The sequence below is a fragment of the Macaca nemestrina genome, chromosome 1 (genome assembly GCF_043159975.1).
Source record: "Macaca nemestrina isolate mMacNem1 chromosome 1, mMacNem.hap1, whole genome shotgun sequence".
Lineage (NCBI taxonomy): Eukaryota > Metazoa > Chordata > Mammalia > Primates > Cercopithecidae > Macaca > Macaca nemestrina.
In genome coordinates this window covers 171197870-171215284 of record NC_092125.1, presented here as the reverse complement: position 1 = coordinate 171215284, position 17415 = coordinate 171197870, and the positions used below count along the sequence as shown (strand labels likewise).

The following is a 17415-nucleotide window of genomic DNA, read 5'->3' as shown; positions in this document are numbered from 1 at the left end:
AGTGGGCCTCAGCTCTACAGCATTCGCCTGAGAATGTATCGTTATCCGTGGCAGCGCCTTGTCTCATTGGATGGCCCTAGGCCTAGTGTGGCCGCGACTCCAAACCGAAAGCCCGGGCGAAGCCCCGGCACGCAGCCGGGCAGCCATTTTCCGGAGCGGCTCTCTCGGTCACCCCGCCCGGGCGCGTACGCACGAAGGGAGGCGGGGCTTGCCGCGAGGGCCTCGCTCCGGAAGCCGCACCCTCCGCGGCGTCCCACCGTCGAGGATTAACAAAACGCCAAACAAGATTTCAACAGTCGGCAGCGAAAGCGCCCACTCGAGCGCCAATGAGAGCGGAAGGAGGGGCGCCGTGCCTGAGGAACACTCCGTATGTCGAACAATGATTGGCTGGAGCCCACCTTTCTTCTTTTTTGCTATTAGAGGGACTTGCTGCTCCCGCCCTTCTAATTGGCTTTGGTCTAGGTACTTCTGATTGGTTTCCCCCGGGCGGTGGGAGGCGCGGTTTTGGGGATTGTTCATCATGGATTGGTGAATTTGGGCTCCTTCTCGAGGCGGTGGCCCGTCCCGTCTGCTCTCTGTCCCGTCTCCCGACCCGTACGCGTTTCCCTCAACTCGCGCGCACGAATGGTTAAAAAAAGGGTGTGAGGCTCGAGCCCGCCAGCCAGGCCGCTAGCACCTCGCGCGCGCCCTTAGCGAGGACCCGCACGAGCTGCCCGGCTCTCTGCCTGCGCTGTTTGAAACTGTGGAACCCGTTAGGCTCTTGGGGAGCTACAGTCCCAGCTGGCTCTGGAGCCCGTGCGTGCCGGGGGCGAGTGACCGTCGCGAGACGGCTCCTGCCTTTCGCGTCTCTGCAGCGTGGAGACTGGAACCGGCAATTTCAAAGGACGCCACGTTCAATCGCAGCGCTGGCGCGGGCGGAGGCTAAAACACGGGGGTCCTGAGACTGAGGAAAACGCGCCAAGTTCCCCTCGGTGGCGGAGTGCGAAAGACCCTAGCGGTTCAGGCGCTCGGCGAGCGGGGCTGCTGCTTGTTGCGCTCCTGGCTATCCCGGGGCGGGCGCGGATAGGCGCCGCTCCGGGGATGTAGTTGGTGCCGGTGCAAGGCGGGACCGAGCGGCGGTCGGGGTTCCCGCTCTTGGGAGCGGATGGTCACTCCCCCGCGGGGAGGGTGATCCGACCAGATTTTCCTGGGGCCGGGGGGACCCGGCGGACTCGGAACAGGGACTCACCTGTCGCACCCACACTCATTCGGGTTGGACTTGCCGGCGTCACTGCCGCGGACCTCGCTTTGGGCCATGACCAGGTAAGGAGGGCCTGGGAGGAGGGGCCGGCGCCCCGGCGCGGGGGCAAGTTCGGCCGGCGCGGGAGAGGAGCTGCCGGGGAGACCCCCGGGACCGTGTTGGCCTCGCACCCTGGTCGAGCTGCCAGCGGGAGCCTTGTGTGCCTCGGGCGGGGCGCCTGTCTTGCCGCCGCCGGGACGCGAGAAGGCAGGTGCGGGCTGGGCGTAAATAGGCCAACTCCGCGGCGAGGGCGCCCGGCGCGGGGGTGTGGGCCGAGAACGCCGCCGCCAGCCTCCCCCGGCCCGGCAGCCTGGTCGCTGCTGGTTCTTCCAGCTTCCTTTCCGTTCCCGAGAGCGGTGAAGGTTGGGGAGAAAGAAACGTTTCCACGCAGGTTGCCCTGGATCGGTCGGTAATTGCGAAATTTTACCGCGCATTTTCTTTCACTTACACTTTTTCCAGAAGTGTTTAGAACGCCGCGTCTTAAACCTTGGCGAAGATGTCCTTGTATATTTTTCTTGAAAAATCGGAATCGAGTCGTGTCATCTCAAAAAGAATTTAAAACTGTTGGGACTGAGTATTCACGCTGTCAACAGATAATGGTCGTTTCGTCGTGCTTTCTGCGAAAGTTGACTTAGTTACAGGAGAAATATTTTGCATGTAACAGCCCCCCCAGTTATAAGGAAAGCCAGGAGCAAGAAATAATAGCACGGAAGATACTGCACCTGGCAAAATGTTACATTCTCGGTGTGAACATTGCTTTGAGGGGCTAGGAGGTTTGGTTTGTTGATTAAGCTGACGATCCGCTATTTCACCTGCCTAATCATTCTTCCCTCCTGTGAAGTCTGGTTACTCTGTCGGTTTGAGATCCAGTTTCTGTCATCCATTAGAATTGGCTCTCGAGAAAAACATTTTATCAGAATCATTAATGCTTGGCGATCCCTGAGAACTTAGCGTAGGTTAGTTTGTCATTTAGAAGACAGCGCTTCCTCAGAAGCATTAGGTGAAGCATTAGGTGGATAGGAGAGTAAGTGAAGTTGGAGACAGAATGGGGAGATTGATCAGCTTTTCCAGTTCTTCCTGACTTGGGTCTTAAAAATGGTTTCAGTGCTGAGTTTAGTGTGAATTCCTAGATCAGTGTCAGCCACGTGAAATGCTTATTAAGGATGGAATTTGAGTGAGTTTTGTGTAGTTCATTTTATTACTCTGCATTTTAAATTTGAAACTCGTTGCTGAAGTTTTGGGCTTTAAGTAATTTTATTATGGTAATACTCTAGTTAGATAATTTTTCCTCACATGTCCTGAAAAATAGGACTGATGTAGAAAATATTAGTAACTCCTACAAATGTTGCCATATTTTTTCCTGTGAAAGTTTTGCTTTAAAACAGGGTGGGAAAGTTGCAAATGGCAAACCAAATCATCTTTTTTCCTACTCAAAGCACTATGTTTGGAATCCAAAGTTTTAAAAAAAGTTTGGAAAACGAGTATTGTGATTTCTGGCTCATTAAGAATTGGATTTACACAAAGTGCATCCAACAGTGTTTTGTATCACTGTCTCAACTTTGCATGTGTTTTATTATTGAAAGATAAAACTTTACGGTTTTAGGTATATCTTAACACCATCTCTATGCCTTGAATGCAAATTATACTTTAATAAACTTTTTAGGTACTTTATTTTCATGTATTCATGTTAATAACTAGAAAAGGCATTGGAAGAGAGGACTCATTATCGTCCAGCACTACTTTGATTTTCCATTCATCCTTTCCATGTACTTGAGAATTAGAGGTGGTAGTGCTCAGTCAATTTTTCTGAATGAATTATTATAATAAAATATTAAGTTTTTACTACTTACACTACTTTACTGTAGGTCTGCTAAATAGGATATTTTGTAATGCGACCCTTAATCCATAGCAGACTGATTTTAAAAATTCAGTAGCTTCTATTTTTTGTTCTTTAAGAATAGTGTGGTAAGCTTTTTCATTTAAGCAATAAATATTGAGTGCCTATTGGCAGGCATTAGGTTTTCAAATATTAATTTCTAATTTGTGCCATTCCCTTGGTAAATTTGTTTTCAAAATTGATGATTTTGTTGCCTAAAACTGATAACCGAAAACTAATGAAACTTTTTCTCTGTGATTAACAGATATAATTGATTACAGCTTTCCTCTATAAATTAATTATTGACAACTCCTTGGGATTTGAGAAAAAAATGCCTGGTGTCATACCTAGTGAAAGTAATGGACTTTCAAGAGGTAGCCCATCAAAGAAAAACAGACTTTCCTTAAAGTTTTTTCAGAAAAAGGAAACTAAGAGAGCTTTGGATTTCACAGATTCTCAAGAAAATGAAGAAAAAGCTTCTGAATATAGAGCATCTGAAATGTATGTATCTTACATTTCTGTACTTTAAAAATTCTACAGTGAAGCAGCAGTGAACTTGGTTGACACCTCCACTCTGACTTGATAGTCTATAGAGGCACAAAAAAGTACACTTCAGTGTACTTCTTAATAAGTCAAGTCTAGCCGTTTATAGTAGGAACAGCAAAACTGGTGGTTCCCCATAGGGATCACATCCGTAATGTTTAACTCATGAACACTGTGCTCAGCCATGTAGACTAACTTGGAGAAATATTCATAGATTAAAATTGTCTTTCTGAGTTTAAATTTATTTGTCGTGCAAAACATTTGTGTAGGGGTAAAAGGTTATATATATATGTATATATATTTGTTTGGTTCAGAAGACTTGACGGTTATAAGACATTTTAAACTGTAGTCATGTGACTAGTCATACCTGTTGGAGGCATACGATTGCAAATTATAGAAATAAACTTAAAAATAAGTAATGCTTTTGATGCAAATAAATTCTTTAGCTACAGAAAATAAATCAGAACAAAGTGAAATACTTTATTCCACCACCAGCAGCTCTAGCTGGAGTCTGTACTGCTTCCCTGTTTAACATATAGTCACTCTGCTGGGTGACTAAGGTGGATTTGGTCCCATGTGTTAATTTCCAATAGCTATCAATAACCAGTTGAGGAGATTGTGTGAGAGTGAACCTTTTGTTTATCAGCATTCATACTTCTAAATACTTTGAGGTGCTGGAGTAATAATAGCTAGCAATTGTAAAATAAAATACTGGGAAGACCTAGTGGGTTTTTTTTTGTTGTTAAAGAAGTAAAAGAATAATAATGTATTTATTTTTTGAGACGGGGTCTCCTTGTGTTGCCCAGGCTGGTCTTGAACTCCTGGGCTCAAGCAGTCCTCTAAAGTAGCTGGGATTACATCTCAGTGCCACCACACTCACCTTCTGAACATTTTATTTTTAAGTGAGAGATAGCTAAATAATTTTTTTTTTTGAGACAGTCTTGCTCTGTCGCCCAGGCTGGAGTGCAGTGGCCGGATCTCAGCTCACTGCAAGCTCTGCCTCCCGAGTTTACCCCATTCTCCTGCCTCAGCCTCCCGGGTAGCTGGGACTACAGCTGTCCGCCACCTCTCCCGGCTAGTTTTTTGTATTTTTTAGTAGAGACGGGGTTTCACCGTGTTAGCCAGGATGGTCTCTTATCTCCTGACCTCGTGATCCGCCCGTCTCGGCCTCCCAAAGTTCTGGGATTACAGGCTTGAGCCACCGCGCCCGGCCATATAATTCTCTTCATAGACTTTCTTTTCCTTGAATTCTTATTAATATAATCTTACTTAGTTCAGCCTCTCCCAAATATTGCCATGGTTAATTTATTCCCAGGTTTCTGTTCAGTTACACTACTTGATTAAAATGTCAAAGTAGGTAAAACAAATCACAGTCTCTCAGTTCCTCAATTTTTTGCTCTGTAAAATAGGATTAACATCCTTTTAAGGGAATTGTTCTGTGGCTTGGTATGTGTAATAATGTTTTAAAAACTTTCATTCTGGGCATATAGCAGTTTTTGAGCCTGTATTTCTTAAAATGTCATCTGAACAAGATTCACATACTTTTCAGATTATACAACTTTTGGGAAAAGACTAAATCTACGGAAGTAATATTTTCACCTTGTTTCTTTGAGATAACTACTTGATTATCTTTTCCCCCTTCTATATTTAATAGTGATCAAGTTGTTCCTGCAGCACAGTCTTCACCTATAAACTGTGAGAAGAGAGAAAACTTGTTACCATTTGTGGGACTGAATAATCTCGGCAATACTTGCTATCTTAATAGTATACTTCAGGTAAATTGACAGTTTTGCTATATAACAAAACTTTAGTAGGCAAAGAATAATGTAATATTTAATGTTTCTGAGTTATTGGAGGACTTTAATGTCCATACTGTCTTTGCCTTTGATTGTAAATGAACCAGAACAGGCTAAAATAATACGTTGCATGTTGTTAAACTTGCTTTGGGATAAGAGAAAGTGATAGACTAAATAAAGGTGGGATAGCAAAATTGAGTAGACCTTAAGTGGAAGTTCAAACCTTTAATTTCTTTCTCTGATTGCTGATGCTACAGTAATACGTATCTTATCCCTTGGAAATAACGTTGGCTTTGTGTTGTGTGTTCTTGTAACCTTAAAGTCTTAGCAATATCTGCCCAGACTCAGTGCTTTGTGCCAGTGAGGGAATACACTGGGCTACTACTGATGAAGTGGAGAACAAATTTTGACACAAAACTTAATCTCAGAATTTTAGGTACTACACATTAAAAGGGCCTATAGAAAGCATGATGTTGTTTTAATGATTTTACGTATATTGTTCAGTGAACACTTAGACAGTCTCACTTTTTATAGGTATTATATTTTTGTCCCGGTTTTAAATCTGGAGTAAAGCACTTATTTAATGTTATTTCAAGGAAGAAAGAAGCTCTAAAGGATGAAGCCAATCAAAAAGACAAGGTAAGAACAGTAACAGAAAATAATGTAAAAAGCAAAAGTAAATTAATGGAAATTTACTTGCCTGGAAATGAAGAGACTGCGGGGGTGGGTGACAAAGATTATTTCTCTGTTAACGAACTATTGTCAGGCAATTATTTTTCATTCTTTCAAGGTAGCTAACTAGATAATTCCCTTTTACAGATTGTTTGCTCCTGTAATATGTGTATCAAACTTTTGTTACTTGTATACTATACATTATTGTGTACTATAATCACAATATGTCACACCCATGTACAACCTATTTACCCATTGTGTTTTCAAATTGACTTAAAATTTAAGTAACTACACAGTATTTAAAGAAATCTTTGACTTCCATAATTAAAAAACCATTTTAAGTCACATAAATAGTAATTCAAAAATTCCTCTTAAAATTACAAAAAAAGACGAGGCGTGGTGGCTCACGCCTGTAATCCCAGCAGTTTGGGAGGTGAGGGTGGGTGATGGATCGCTTGAGTGCAAGATTTTGAGACCAGCCTGGGTAACATGGCAAAACCCTGTCTCTACTAAAGATATGAAAACTAGTAGGGCGTGGTGGTGTGAGCTTGTAGTTCCAGCTAATTGGGAGGGTGAGGTGGAGGATTGCTTGATCTCAGGAGGTTGAGGCTCCAGTGAGCTGCGATCAAGCCACTGCATTCCAGCCTGGGTGACAGAGACCCTGTCTCAAAAAAATAAAAAATAAGGCTTATTTGTATATCCCTTAAAATTAGTGCTATAATGCAACTTAGAAAACCTAGTATTCTTAAGTGAGACAAAGACAAAGGGGGAAGGTACTTAATTTGTTCATAAAATTATTGGTTTGTGTGTTTCTTTCTTGACAGGGAAATTGCAAAGAAGATTCTTTGGCAAGTTATGAATTGATATGCAGTTTACAGTCCTTAATCATTTCGGTTGAACAGCTCCAAGCTAGTTTTCTCTTAAATCCAGAGAAATATACTGATGAACTTGCCACTCAGCCAAGGCGACTGCTTAACACACTCAGGTATAGCCTATAATATAATTTTAGGGTTTCAATTTAACTACTTGTTTATATCCTTGGAGGAGAATGGTATGTGAAGAAACAGGAATAAAAGGGCAAGGAAAGTAGAAACTATAGGTCCACAGTCCTTTGTATCTCAGAGGCTCTGAATACTGGAAATTTTTTTCATATATTTGGTGCTAAATTTGTTAGATTTGAATATATTATATGAGGCTTTTTATAGTCATTCATATTTATCTCTAATGTGAATATTCATACATTCTTCTATAGAAGTAGTAATGTATTTAATTATAGAGTACTCCCATATCATGTCGGTGATAAATATTTTACTTATATGCCATATTATCATTGCATCTGAAAATGTCTGAATTTCTAAATGCGTGGTCCTAAGGATTTCACATTAGGAATTATAGGACTATATTCAAAATATGTGTAAGAACTGTAAATTCTAAATATTCTATTTTTGTTATATGTGATTAGAGAACTGTTGGCTAACTGGATTAGATTGCTTTTTGGTATTTTCTTAAAAATGAAACAACATATAAAATAGCCTTATTCAAATAAAATTATACTAATAGGGCAAGTCTTTAAAACAATCACTTAAGCATTCAGTTTAAAAATAGAACTAGGTGCAATTTATTGCTATACCTTAATTAAGAGGTATTGTAGGCCAGTCACAGCCCACACTTGTAATCCCAGCACTTTGGGAGGCTAAGGTATGTGGGTCATTTGAGGTCAGGAGTTCAAGACCAGTGTGGCCAACATGGTGAAACCCCGCCCCTACTGAAAATACAAAAATTAGCTGGTCGTGGTAGTTCGCACCTGTAGTCCCAGCTACTCAGGAGACAGAGGCAGGAGAATCGCTTGAACCCGGGAGGAAGAGGTTGCAGTGAGCCAAGATTGTGCCACTGCACTCCAGCCTGGGCAACAGAGCAAGACTCTTGTCCAAAAAAAAAAAAAAAAAAAAAAAAAAAAAGCTAATGTAGCGTGGTGGCCAAGAGCGTGCTGATTTGAATACTGGCTTTTCATCCTAAGTAGTTCTGTGATCTTGGGCAAGTTAATTAACCTCTCTGTGCCTTAGTACCTATATCTGTAAATAGTGGGGATAATAGTACCTCATAGGGTTATTGTGAAGATAATGTATACATAGATAAAAAAACATTTTGACTAAAACCTGGTATATGGTAAGCATTATCTAAGTATTAGTTATTATATTTAGAAGAGGATCAAGGTATTATAATGAAAGTAGGGTACAAGTTACTCTTTTAGTTACAGGTAAGAAATTCCAAATTAGTGCTGAATAAATGTCTTGAGATTTAAAAAATGAAATAATTTATGATTTTCCTTACATGAATTAATTTCTATATAGATTTTATGTACCGTATCTTCAAAACTAGAATAGATGAAATGGAAATTTTTATTTATAGGGAACTCAACCCTATGTATGAAGGCTATCTACAGCATGATGCACAGGAAGTATTACAGTGTATTTTGGGAAACATTCAAGAAACATGCCAACTCCTAAAAAAAGAAGAAGTAAAAAATGTGGCAGAATTACCTACTAAGGTAGAAGAAATACCTCATCAGAAAGAGGAAATGAGTGGTATTAACAGCATGGAGATGGACAGTGTGAGGCATTCTGAAGACTGTAAAGAAAAACTCCCAAAAGGAAATGGGAAAAGAAAAAGTGACACTGAATTTGGTAACATGAAGAAAAAAGTTAAAGTATCCAAGGAACACCAGTCATTGGAAGAGAACCAGAGACAAACTAGATCAAAAAGAAAAGCTACAAGTGATACATTAGAGATTCCTCCTAAAATAATTCCCAAGTGTATTTCTGAAAATGAGAGTCCAAGACCCTCACAAAAGAAATCAAGAGTTAAAATAAATTGGTTAAAGTCTGCAACTAAGCAACCCAGCATTCTTTCTAAATTCTGTAGTCTGGGAAAAATAACAACAAACCAAGGAGCCAAAGGACAATCTAAAGAAAATGAATATGATCCTGAAGAGGACTTGGGGAAGTATGAAAATGATAACACAACTCATGCTTGTGGATTTGAATCTCCAGGAAATACTGTTACACCTGTGAATGTTAATGAAGTTAAACCCATAAACAAAGGTTAGTATAATTCTTAGACTTTGATAGGTAGGAGCATATAATCTCTGACTAAAATTGTTTCAAGAGAAGGAAATTTAACACTGAATGTGAACTATGGTGTTTTAAGTGCTATGCTTAGGTTAGTGTGTGTGTATAGTATTACGTGTGTGTGTGTGTGTGTGTAATGTCATTAAAGTAATTTTAATTTACAGCTTATAAAGTAGGGAAGTTTGGCTGGGTATGATAACTCGCACCTGTAATCCCAGCACTTTGGGAGGCCGAGGCGGGCAGATCATCTGAGGTCAGGAGTTCAAGACCAGCCTGGTCAACATGGTGAAACCCCATCTCTACTAAAAATACAAAAAGTAGCCAGGCATGGTAGCGCACGCCTGTAGTCCCAGCTACTCGGGAGGCTGAGGCAGGAGACTTGCCTGAACCCAGGAGGTGGAGCCAAGATTGTGCCACTGCACTCCAGCCTGGGGTGACAGAGCAAGACTCTGTCTCAAAAAAATACATAAAGTAGGGAAGTTCAGTATATTTTAATGTACATTTAAGAAAACATTTCCCTTTATGCAATGTTTGACATAAACTGAAGAAGGACATTGCATTTAGTGAAATTTTTAAAGTACAGACTAAGTACAGTCATGTGTTGCTTGACAACAGGAATATGTTCTGAGAAATGTGCTGTTAATTTAATTGTGCGAATATCACAGTGTACTTACATAACTAGATGCTAGAGCGTACTATACAACTAGCCTATATGGTATAGACCAGGGGTATCTAATCTTTTGGCTTCCTTGGGCCACAATGGAAGAAGTGTCTTGGGCCACACACAAAATACACTAATGATAGCTGATGAGCTAAAAAGAAAAAAAAAATCAGAAAAAAGTCTCATAATGTTTTAAGAAAGTTCATGAATTTGTTATGGGCTGCAGGCAAGCTTTGCCTATTGCTCCTAGGCAACAAACCTGTACAGCATGTAACTACTGAATGCTGTAGGCAACTGTAGCACAATGGTATTTGTGTATCTAAGCATAGATATGTAAACATAGGTACAGTAAAAATCATGGGAATATGTGGTCCATTGTTAAATAATTGAAACGTTGGTAGGTGGTGCATAACTGCAAGTTACACCATACTTGAACTAGATTTTTACCAAGTTTTGTCCAGATCTACACATATCAAGGAAAATGTGTAATACTGATATGGTGAATAGTTTTACTGAAAATGTCATTCTTATTCTGGGTTTATTCTATGGGGAGGGTGTCTTTAGGAAGGGAGTTACAATACAACTGACTTTGTTGTTGTTGTTTTGTGTTTTTGGAGACAGAGTTTTGCTCTTGTTGCCCAGGCTGGAGTGCAATGGCATGATCTTGGCTCACTGCAACCTCCACCTCCCGGGTTCAAGCAATTCTCCTGCCTCAGCCTCCCAAGTAGCTGGGATTACAGGCATGCACCACCACACCTGACTAATTTTGTATTTTTAGTAGAGACAGGGTTTCTCCATGTTGGTCAGGCTGGTCTTGAACTCCCGACCTCAGGTGATCTGCCCACCTCAGCCTCCCAAAGTCCTGGGATTACAGGCATGAGTCACCGTGTCCGGCCTACAACTGACTTCTTTTAGAGACACTAGTAATTCATAGTCAAAGTTTTTATCTTTACAGGGACCTTAAATTTCATTAATAGGGTACCTCTAATAAGCTAATAATGCTAATAAGCTGATCTATGAAAATGGAACTGTTATTCATGATATACTTTATTTAAATGGAAAATTGGTTATTTGGACTATAATGAGAAGCTAATCTATATAGATGTACATTTTCCTATTTTCATTTTAGGTGAGGAACAAATTGGTTTTGAGCTAGTGGAGAAATTATTTCAAGGTCAGCTGGTATTAAGGACGCGTTGCTTGGAATGTGAAAGTTTAACAGAAAGAAGAGAAGATTTTCAAGACATCAGTGTGCCAGTACAAGAAGATGAGCTTTCCAAAGTAGAGGAGAGTTCTGAAAGTAAGCAAAATTGGAGTCTTGTGTGGACCATGATGGAATATTTATAATTCTTTAACAGCACAAAGTCTAATAGACTATAATTAGGGAGGGGAAAAAAGCCAGCTTTTAGCATCTAATGTGACCTTTCTGCTTATCTGGCTTCACTTATACATGGTTAGCTTTTGGGAAATCATGACATCTTGATTTTGATATAGAGCGTGTTAGAATGGAAAACTGAAATGCTTTAATAAGTGCACTTTTGGGAACCTGAGTCTTTGAGAGCTACTGAGGTTATTTTTTTTTTTTTTTTTTTTTGAGACGGAGTCTCGCTCTGTCACCCAGGCTGGAGTGCAGTGGCCGGATCTCAGCTCACTGCAAGCTCCGCCTCCCGGGTTCACGCCATTCTCCTGCCTCAGCCTGCCGAGTAGCTGGGACTACAGGCGCCTGCCACCTCGCCCGGCTAAGTTTTTGTATTTTTAGTAGAGACGGGGTTTCACTGTGTTACCCAGGATGGTCTCGATCTCCTGACCGCGTGATCCGCCCGTCTCGGCCTCCCAAAGTGCTGGGATTACAGGCTTGAGCTACCGCGCCCGGCCAAGGTTATTTTTAACACAATAATTGAGCCACTGTTGTGTCTAGTGCATAGCACAAAATATGGAAATACCATAGGAAATAATCATAGACAGGTTTACCTGTCACATACTGAAAGTTGGCAATTAAACGTAAACTATTTTTTCTTACACTGAGGGACAGAGACCAAGCTTATTTTGTTTTTGTTGTCTGTCATATTTTGGGGCTGATCAAATATAGATATTTAAAAGATACGTATACTGTTGAGGATGCACTTATGAAAGTAGTTTCAGAAGTAAAAAAAATCTCTAGTTATTTAGGAATGGGTTGGTCAATTGAAATTAAATGCTAATTTTGAACATGAAACTTTGTGGTTTATTTTTGAATGTCTGAGAGAAGTATTTGTGAGTGAAAGGATTCTCTTTTTCAGTTTCTCCAGAGCCAAAAACAGAAATGAAGACCCTGAGATGGGCAATTTCACAATTTGCTTCAGTAGAAAGGATCGTAGGAGAAGATAAATATTTCTGTGAAAACTGCCATCATTATACTGAAGCTGAACGAAGTCTTTTGTTTGACAAAATGCCTGAAGTTATAACTATTCATTTGAAGTGCTTTGCTGCTAGCGGTTTGGAGTAAGTATTGTAAATAAGAGCTATATGAAGAAAATGAGCTGCTGTAGAAGATAAGTCTTGTTCAAAATGCTGTAATAGTAGGAATAGAAAGTACTCAAATGAAGTAGATCGTAAAGATTGCTTTAGTAAAGTTATGTTCTCTTATTAACAGTTTCCCTGTAAAAATGAAACAAATGCTTTTGATATGAATACATATTCTATTAATTATGATGTCTTTTTTTTTTTTGGAGACAGTTGTCCAGGCTGGAGTGTAGTGTCACTACCTTAGCTCACTGCAGTCTTGACCTCCCAGGCTCAGGTGATTCTCCCACATCAGCCTCCTGAGTAGCTGGGACTACAGGTGCATGCCACCATGCCTGGCTGATTTTTTGTATTTTTAGTGAGATGGGGTTTCACCATGTTGCCCAGTCAGATCTTGAACTTCTGGACTTAAGCAATCCACCTGCCTTGGCCTCACAAAGTGCTAGGATTACAGGCGTGAGCAACCATGCCCACCCAGTTTCTTTATTCATCTTTTCACATTCATTCCCTCTTAGATGTTAGTAGCAGAATTCAGTAGAGCTGACTAAAGCAGGGAACAAATTTTATATACATCAAGATTTTTTTGAAAGGGCGGGAAAGGCTAAATTCTTCCTTGTTTTAAGGTAAACCAGGAAATTAGTCTTTCCACAGTTTGAAAAAAATGCTAATTGTTTTGGATAGTCTGGTTTTTTTTTTTCCTGACATGTATAATGTCATTGTATGTGTGACTCCTTTGTACATTAGTTACTTGTTTGAAATTACCATGAGGGCTTCACAGTAGCTCTCTCACACTTGGTTATGTCAGAAGATAACATATAGCCCCTTATTCAGTGGACCTTCCGTTTGCTAATAGTAAAAAATAATATTTTACTTACTTTCCCAATTTTTGGTAGAGAAAAACTTCACACTAAAAATGACTAAAATGGGCTGGGCGTGGGTGGCTCATACTTGTAATTCCAGCACTTTGGGAGGCCAAGGTGGATGGCTCGCACCCAGGAGTTCAAGACCAGCCTGGGCAACATGACAAAACCCTACCTCTACAAAAAATACACAAACTAGTTTGGTGTGGTGGCGGGCACTTGTGGTCCCAGCTACTCAGGAGGCTGAGGAGGAGGAGCCTGAGGTGGGAGGATCACTTGAGTCCAGAAGGCTGTGGTGAGCCATGATTTCACCACTGCACTCAGCCTGGGTGACAGACCCTGTCTGAAAAAAAAAAAACCTAAAATGTAACATTTTCAGTTCAGGTTCAGGCTATTTAAAATACCATTTATTTTCTTACTGCACAAAATTAGGAAAATAAAGGAAAAAATACAATTATTTCCTCCACAGAAATGCCTGAATATTAGAAGTTATTAAGTATTTTTTTGTTTCTGCATATATTACAAATATTATTCAAAGTTGGGGTCTTGTTTTGATTCTGCTTTTCTGATATATGAAGACTGAATATTAAGGGTTCATTCAGATTTTTACTTGGTTTCAGATTGGGGTATAACATTTTGAATTTAAAATGGAACTGCAGGAAACCTTTTCTTTTTTTCCTCCCAAAGGTTTGATTGTTACGGTGGTGGACTTTCCAAGATCAACACTCCTTTATTGACACCTCTTAAATTGTCACTAGAAGAATGGAGCACAAAGCCAACTAACGACAGCTATGGATTGTTTGCGGTTGTGATGCATAGTGGCATTACAATTAGTAGTGGGCATTACACTGCTTCTGTTAAAGTCACTGACCTTAACAGTTTAGAACTAGATAAAGGAAATTTTGTGGTTGACCAAATGTGTGAAATAGGTAAGCCAGAACCATTGAATGAGGAGGAAGCAAGGGGTGTGGTTGAGAATTATGATGATGAAGAAGTGTCGATTAGAGTTGGTGGAAATACACAGCCAAGTAAAGTTTTGAACAAAAAAAATGTAGAAGCTATTGGACTTCTTGGAGGACAAAAGAGCAAAGCAGATTATGAGCTATACAACAAAGCCTCTAATCCTGATAAGGTTGCTAGTACAGCGTTTGCCGAAAATAGAAATTCTGAGACTAACGATACTAATGGGACCCATGAATCTGATAGAAACAAGGAATCCAGTGACCAAACAGGCGTTAATATTAGTGGATTTGAGAACAAAATTTCATATGTAGTGCAAAGCTTAAAGGAGTATGAGGGGAAGTGGTTGCTCTTTGATGATTCTGAAGTCAAAGTTACTGAAGAGAAGGACTTTCTGAATTCTCTTTCCCCTTCTACATCTCCTACTTCTACTCCTTACTTGCTATTTTATAAGAAATTATAGGGTGAGTGTATTTTCCTTGTGTATATATTAAACACACCCACACAAACATTGGTAAAGTTGATTATATCAAAGAGTCTTTAGCTTATCTTTTGAAGCTACTGGATATTATTGGTCTCTCTAGGTTTTTATATAAATAGTGAAATTTGAATTACTGAAAACCATGTTAATTTTTAGAATTCATTTTCCTCAGTAGAGACTAGTGATGCATTAGCTTCTGGGAACAAACTTGTATCGGTTCTTAATTAAATTATCCAAAACGGAAGCATTTAAACACTTGGATTTACACCAATCTTTTGTGTTTGCTTTTTAAAATAAAGTGCTCGTATTTGTATTCTCCGTATTTTGGAGTAATTATCTACATGATGTTTATAGTTCCTGTGGTTTTTCACCCAAGAAGCAGAATCTCATTCAGTACATTTAGTTTTATAAGAGTCATGAAGCGAAATCCTTGGGCTATGTCAGAGGCACAAAGTCTAGAATGTGTGTATTAACAATAGTGTACATTTTGTGCCTTGATTCACTTAGAAATAAGTGTCTCAGAAAACCGGACAGTTGCCCTTCTATCTTCACAAGAATTTTATATGTATTTATGAAGATGATTCTGTACTCTAGTATAATCTTTTTGGGCATGGACTAATTTGTATCTCTTTAACTCATATTCTGCACGATCTGTATATAGTATATCAAACTTAGAGGTGTGACCTTAAATTTAACTTTTTTTAAAAACTGGGAGGTCAATAAAATTTAAACTGCTTAACTATGTATATGAATATTTGAATTTTTTACTTGTATATTTTTATAAATACAGCTGAATTTTCTTAAAGAGAACTAAGTGTGTGTATATATATATATATGTATATATATGAGAGAATAAGCATGCATAATCAGTACCTTTATTACGGAATACTTTCTGATAGTGCAGGAGAAGAGTTTTTCAAAGAGGAGAAATTGTGCTTAGTCCATCCAAGCTGTCATACTTAAAAGAGGTTTATAATGACATTTGTTGCATCTAATTGTCCTTTAAAGTAGACATGATTTAATGGAATCGAAAACTGGAAAAGTTAAGATGATGCTTTGGGCACACATAAAAACTTGGTTAAAATTTCATTTTAAACTAGTAAAGTGAATTGGTAAGTTGTGAATGATTTCATGACTTGTTAAGGGACATTCTTGGTACTAAAGAGTTTTTTTCCTAGAAATGATTCTAAATATATAAATGCTATTGGGATAACACTATAATACCCCATTTCAACAAGGAGTACCTTAACTAAAAAATCACAGTAGGCTGGGTGCGGTGGCTCACGCCTGTAATCCCAACACTTTGGGAGGCTGAGGCAGGTGGCTCACGAGGTCAGGAGATCGAGACTATCCTGGTTAACACGTGAAACCCCATTTCTACTAAAAACACAAAAAATTAGCTGGGTGTGGTGGTGGGTGCCTGTAGTCCCAAGTACTGAGGAGGCTGAGGCAGAAGAATGGCATGAACCCAGGAGGCAGAGCTTGCAGTGAGCCGGGATCAGGGATCATGCCACTGCACTCCAGCCTGGGCGACAGAGCAAAACTCCGTCTCAAAAACAAACAAACAAACCACACACAGTTACATAATCTCTTACATTCTTCCATAGGATGATGATATGATGATAAAATCATGGTTCTCCCCACCTTTCAGAATCACTGATGGAAATCCTTAAACAGTCCTGAGTACTACCTGTAAGTTTTGAATGGAATGGGTCTAGGATAGACACTGGGCCTCATACTCGAGAGACAGCCAGTGTTAAGAACTAATATAAATTCCTGATGTGGGAAAGTTACATTTTAAGAAAAATGAAGTTTGTAAGAAGGAAGTATTCAGTATCATATGAATGTTTAAGAGGAAGCCTCTGTTCTGAAGGATGTCAAAATAATTGGTTTTGCATGATAATCATACAAATCATAAAGTCTTTGATATTGTTACTGAGATTTGTGAGATTTCTGTCCAAACGCTTACATAAATGTAACCTAATAAGAAGTGACCCTTCAGGGGTTCCTTATTCTCTCCCTTATGTTTATACCCATCACTGCCCCCAAAGAAGAAGGGAAAATGTCACTCTTTTGGAGGGGAGGGATTTCCATTCTTGACTCCTTACTTTTCCTGTTTATTTGGCTCCTCAAATTGAGTTTTGAGGTTATATGCCCTTCTGACTCAGATTTGGTCTAACGATGTTGACTCCTCTGAAAAATCTCAGTCTTTGAATTGATGTAGATAAAAGGAATTTGAGATGATACTGCCCATTAAAGTTACATGGAGTGTGGGCTATCAACCATCACTTAGGCTCTCAGAAGTAGATATTTTTTGAATATAGTATTTGGAATATATACTACATTGACTATAGAATGAAGGCAATACGACCAGTTTTTTTTTTTTTTTTCTTTTTTTTTTGAGACGGAGTTTAGCTCTGTCGCCCAGTCTGGAGTGCAGTGGCACGATCTCGGCTCACTGCAAACTCTGCCTCCCGGGTTCATGCCATTCTCCTGCCTTAGCCTCCCGAGTAGCTGGGACTGTAGGCTCCCGCTACCACACCTGGCTAATTTTTCGTATTTTTAGTAGAGACGGGGTTTCACTATGTTAGCCAGGGTGGTCTCCATCTCCTGACCTCGTGATCTGCCCGCCTCGGTCTCCCAAAGTGCTGGGTTTT

General features: G+C 39.9%; 1 protein-coding gene across 3 annotated transcripts; it reads left to right on the top strand.

Annotated features, from left to right (window-relative positions):
• Nucleotides 1-249: 249 nt before the first annotated feature.
• LOC105495173 (ubiquitin specific peptidase 1) lies at nucleotides 250-15504 on the top strand. Of its 3 annotated transcripts, none has more exons than XM_011764448.2 (9): nucleotides 250-367; nucleotides 3421-3656; nucleotides 5353-5473; nucleotides 6029-6133; nucleotides 6991-7151; nucleotides 8576-9267; nucleotides 11085-11255; nucleotides 12235-12436; nucleotides 14005-15504. In XM_011764448.2, exons 2-9 carry the CDS (start codon nucleotides 3487-3489, stop codon nucleotides 14738-14740), a joined length of 2358 nt encoding a protein of 785 aa, XP_011762750.2. In that variant the 5' UTR covers nucleotides 250-367; nucleotides 3421-3486; the 3' UTR covers nucleotides 14741-15504. The 3 variants fall into 3 exon arrangements, with proteins under 3 accessions (XP_011762750.2, XP_011762749.2, XP_011762748.2); XM_011764447.2 differs by having other exon boundaries at nucleotides 252-462; XM_011764446.2 differs by lacking the exon at nucleotides 250-367 and adding an exon at nucleotides 1165-1302.
• The last annotated feature ends 1911 nt before the right edge of the window (nucleotides 15505-17415 follow it).

Excerpts from the sequence above, each read along its gene's own strand:
- LOC105495173 (XM_011764448.2), top strand. The coding sequence starts at position 3,487 with ATGCCTGGTGTCATACCTAGTGAAAGTAATGGACTTTCAAGAGGTAGC. Across the intron at positions 7,152-8,575 it reads CGACTGCTTAACACACTCAG|GGAACTCAACCCTATGTATG; the intron begins GTATAGCCTATA and ends TTTTATTTATAG. Across the intron at positions 12,437-14,004 it reads TTTGCTGCTAGCGGTTTGGA|GTTTGATTGTTACGGTGGTG; the intron begins GTAAGTATTGTA and ends TTCCTCCCAAAG.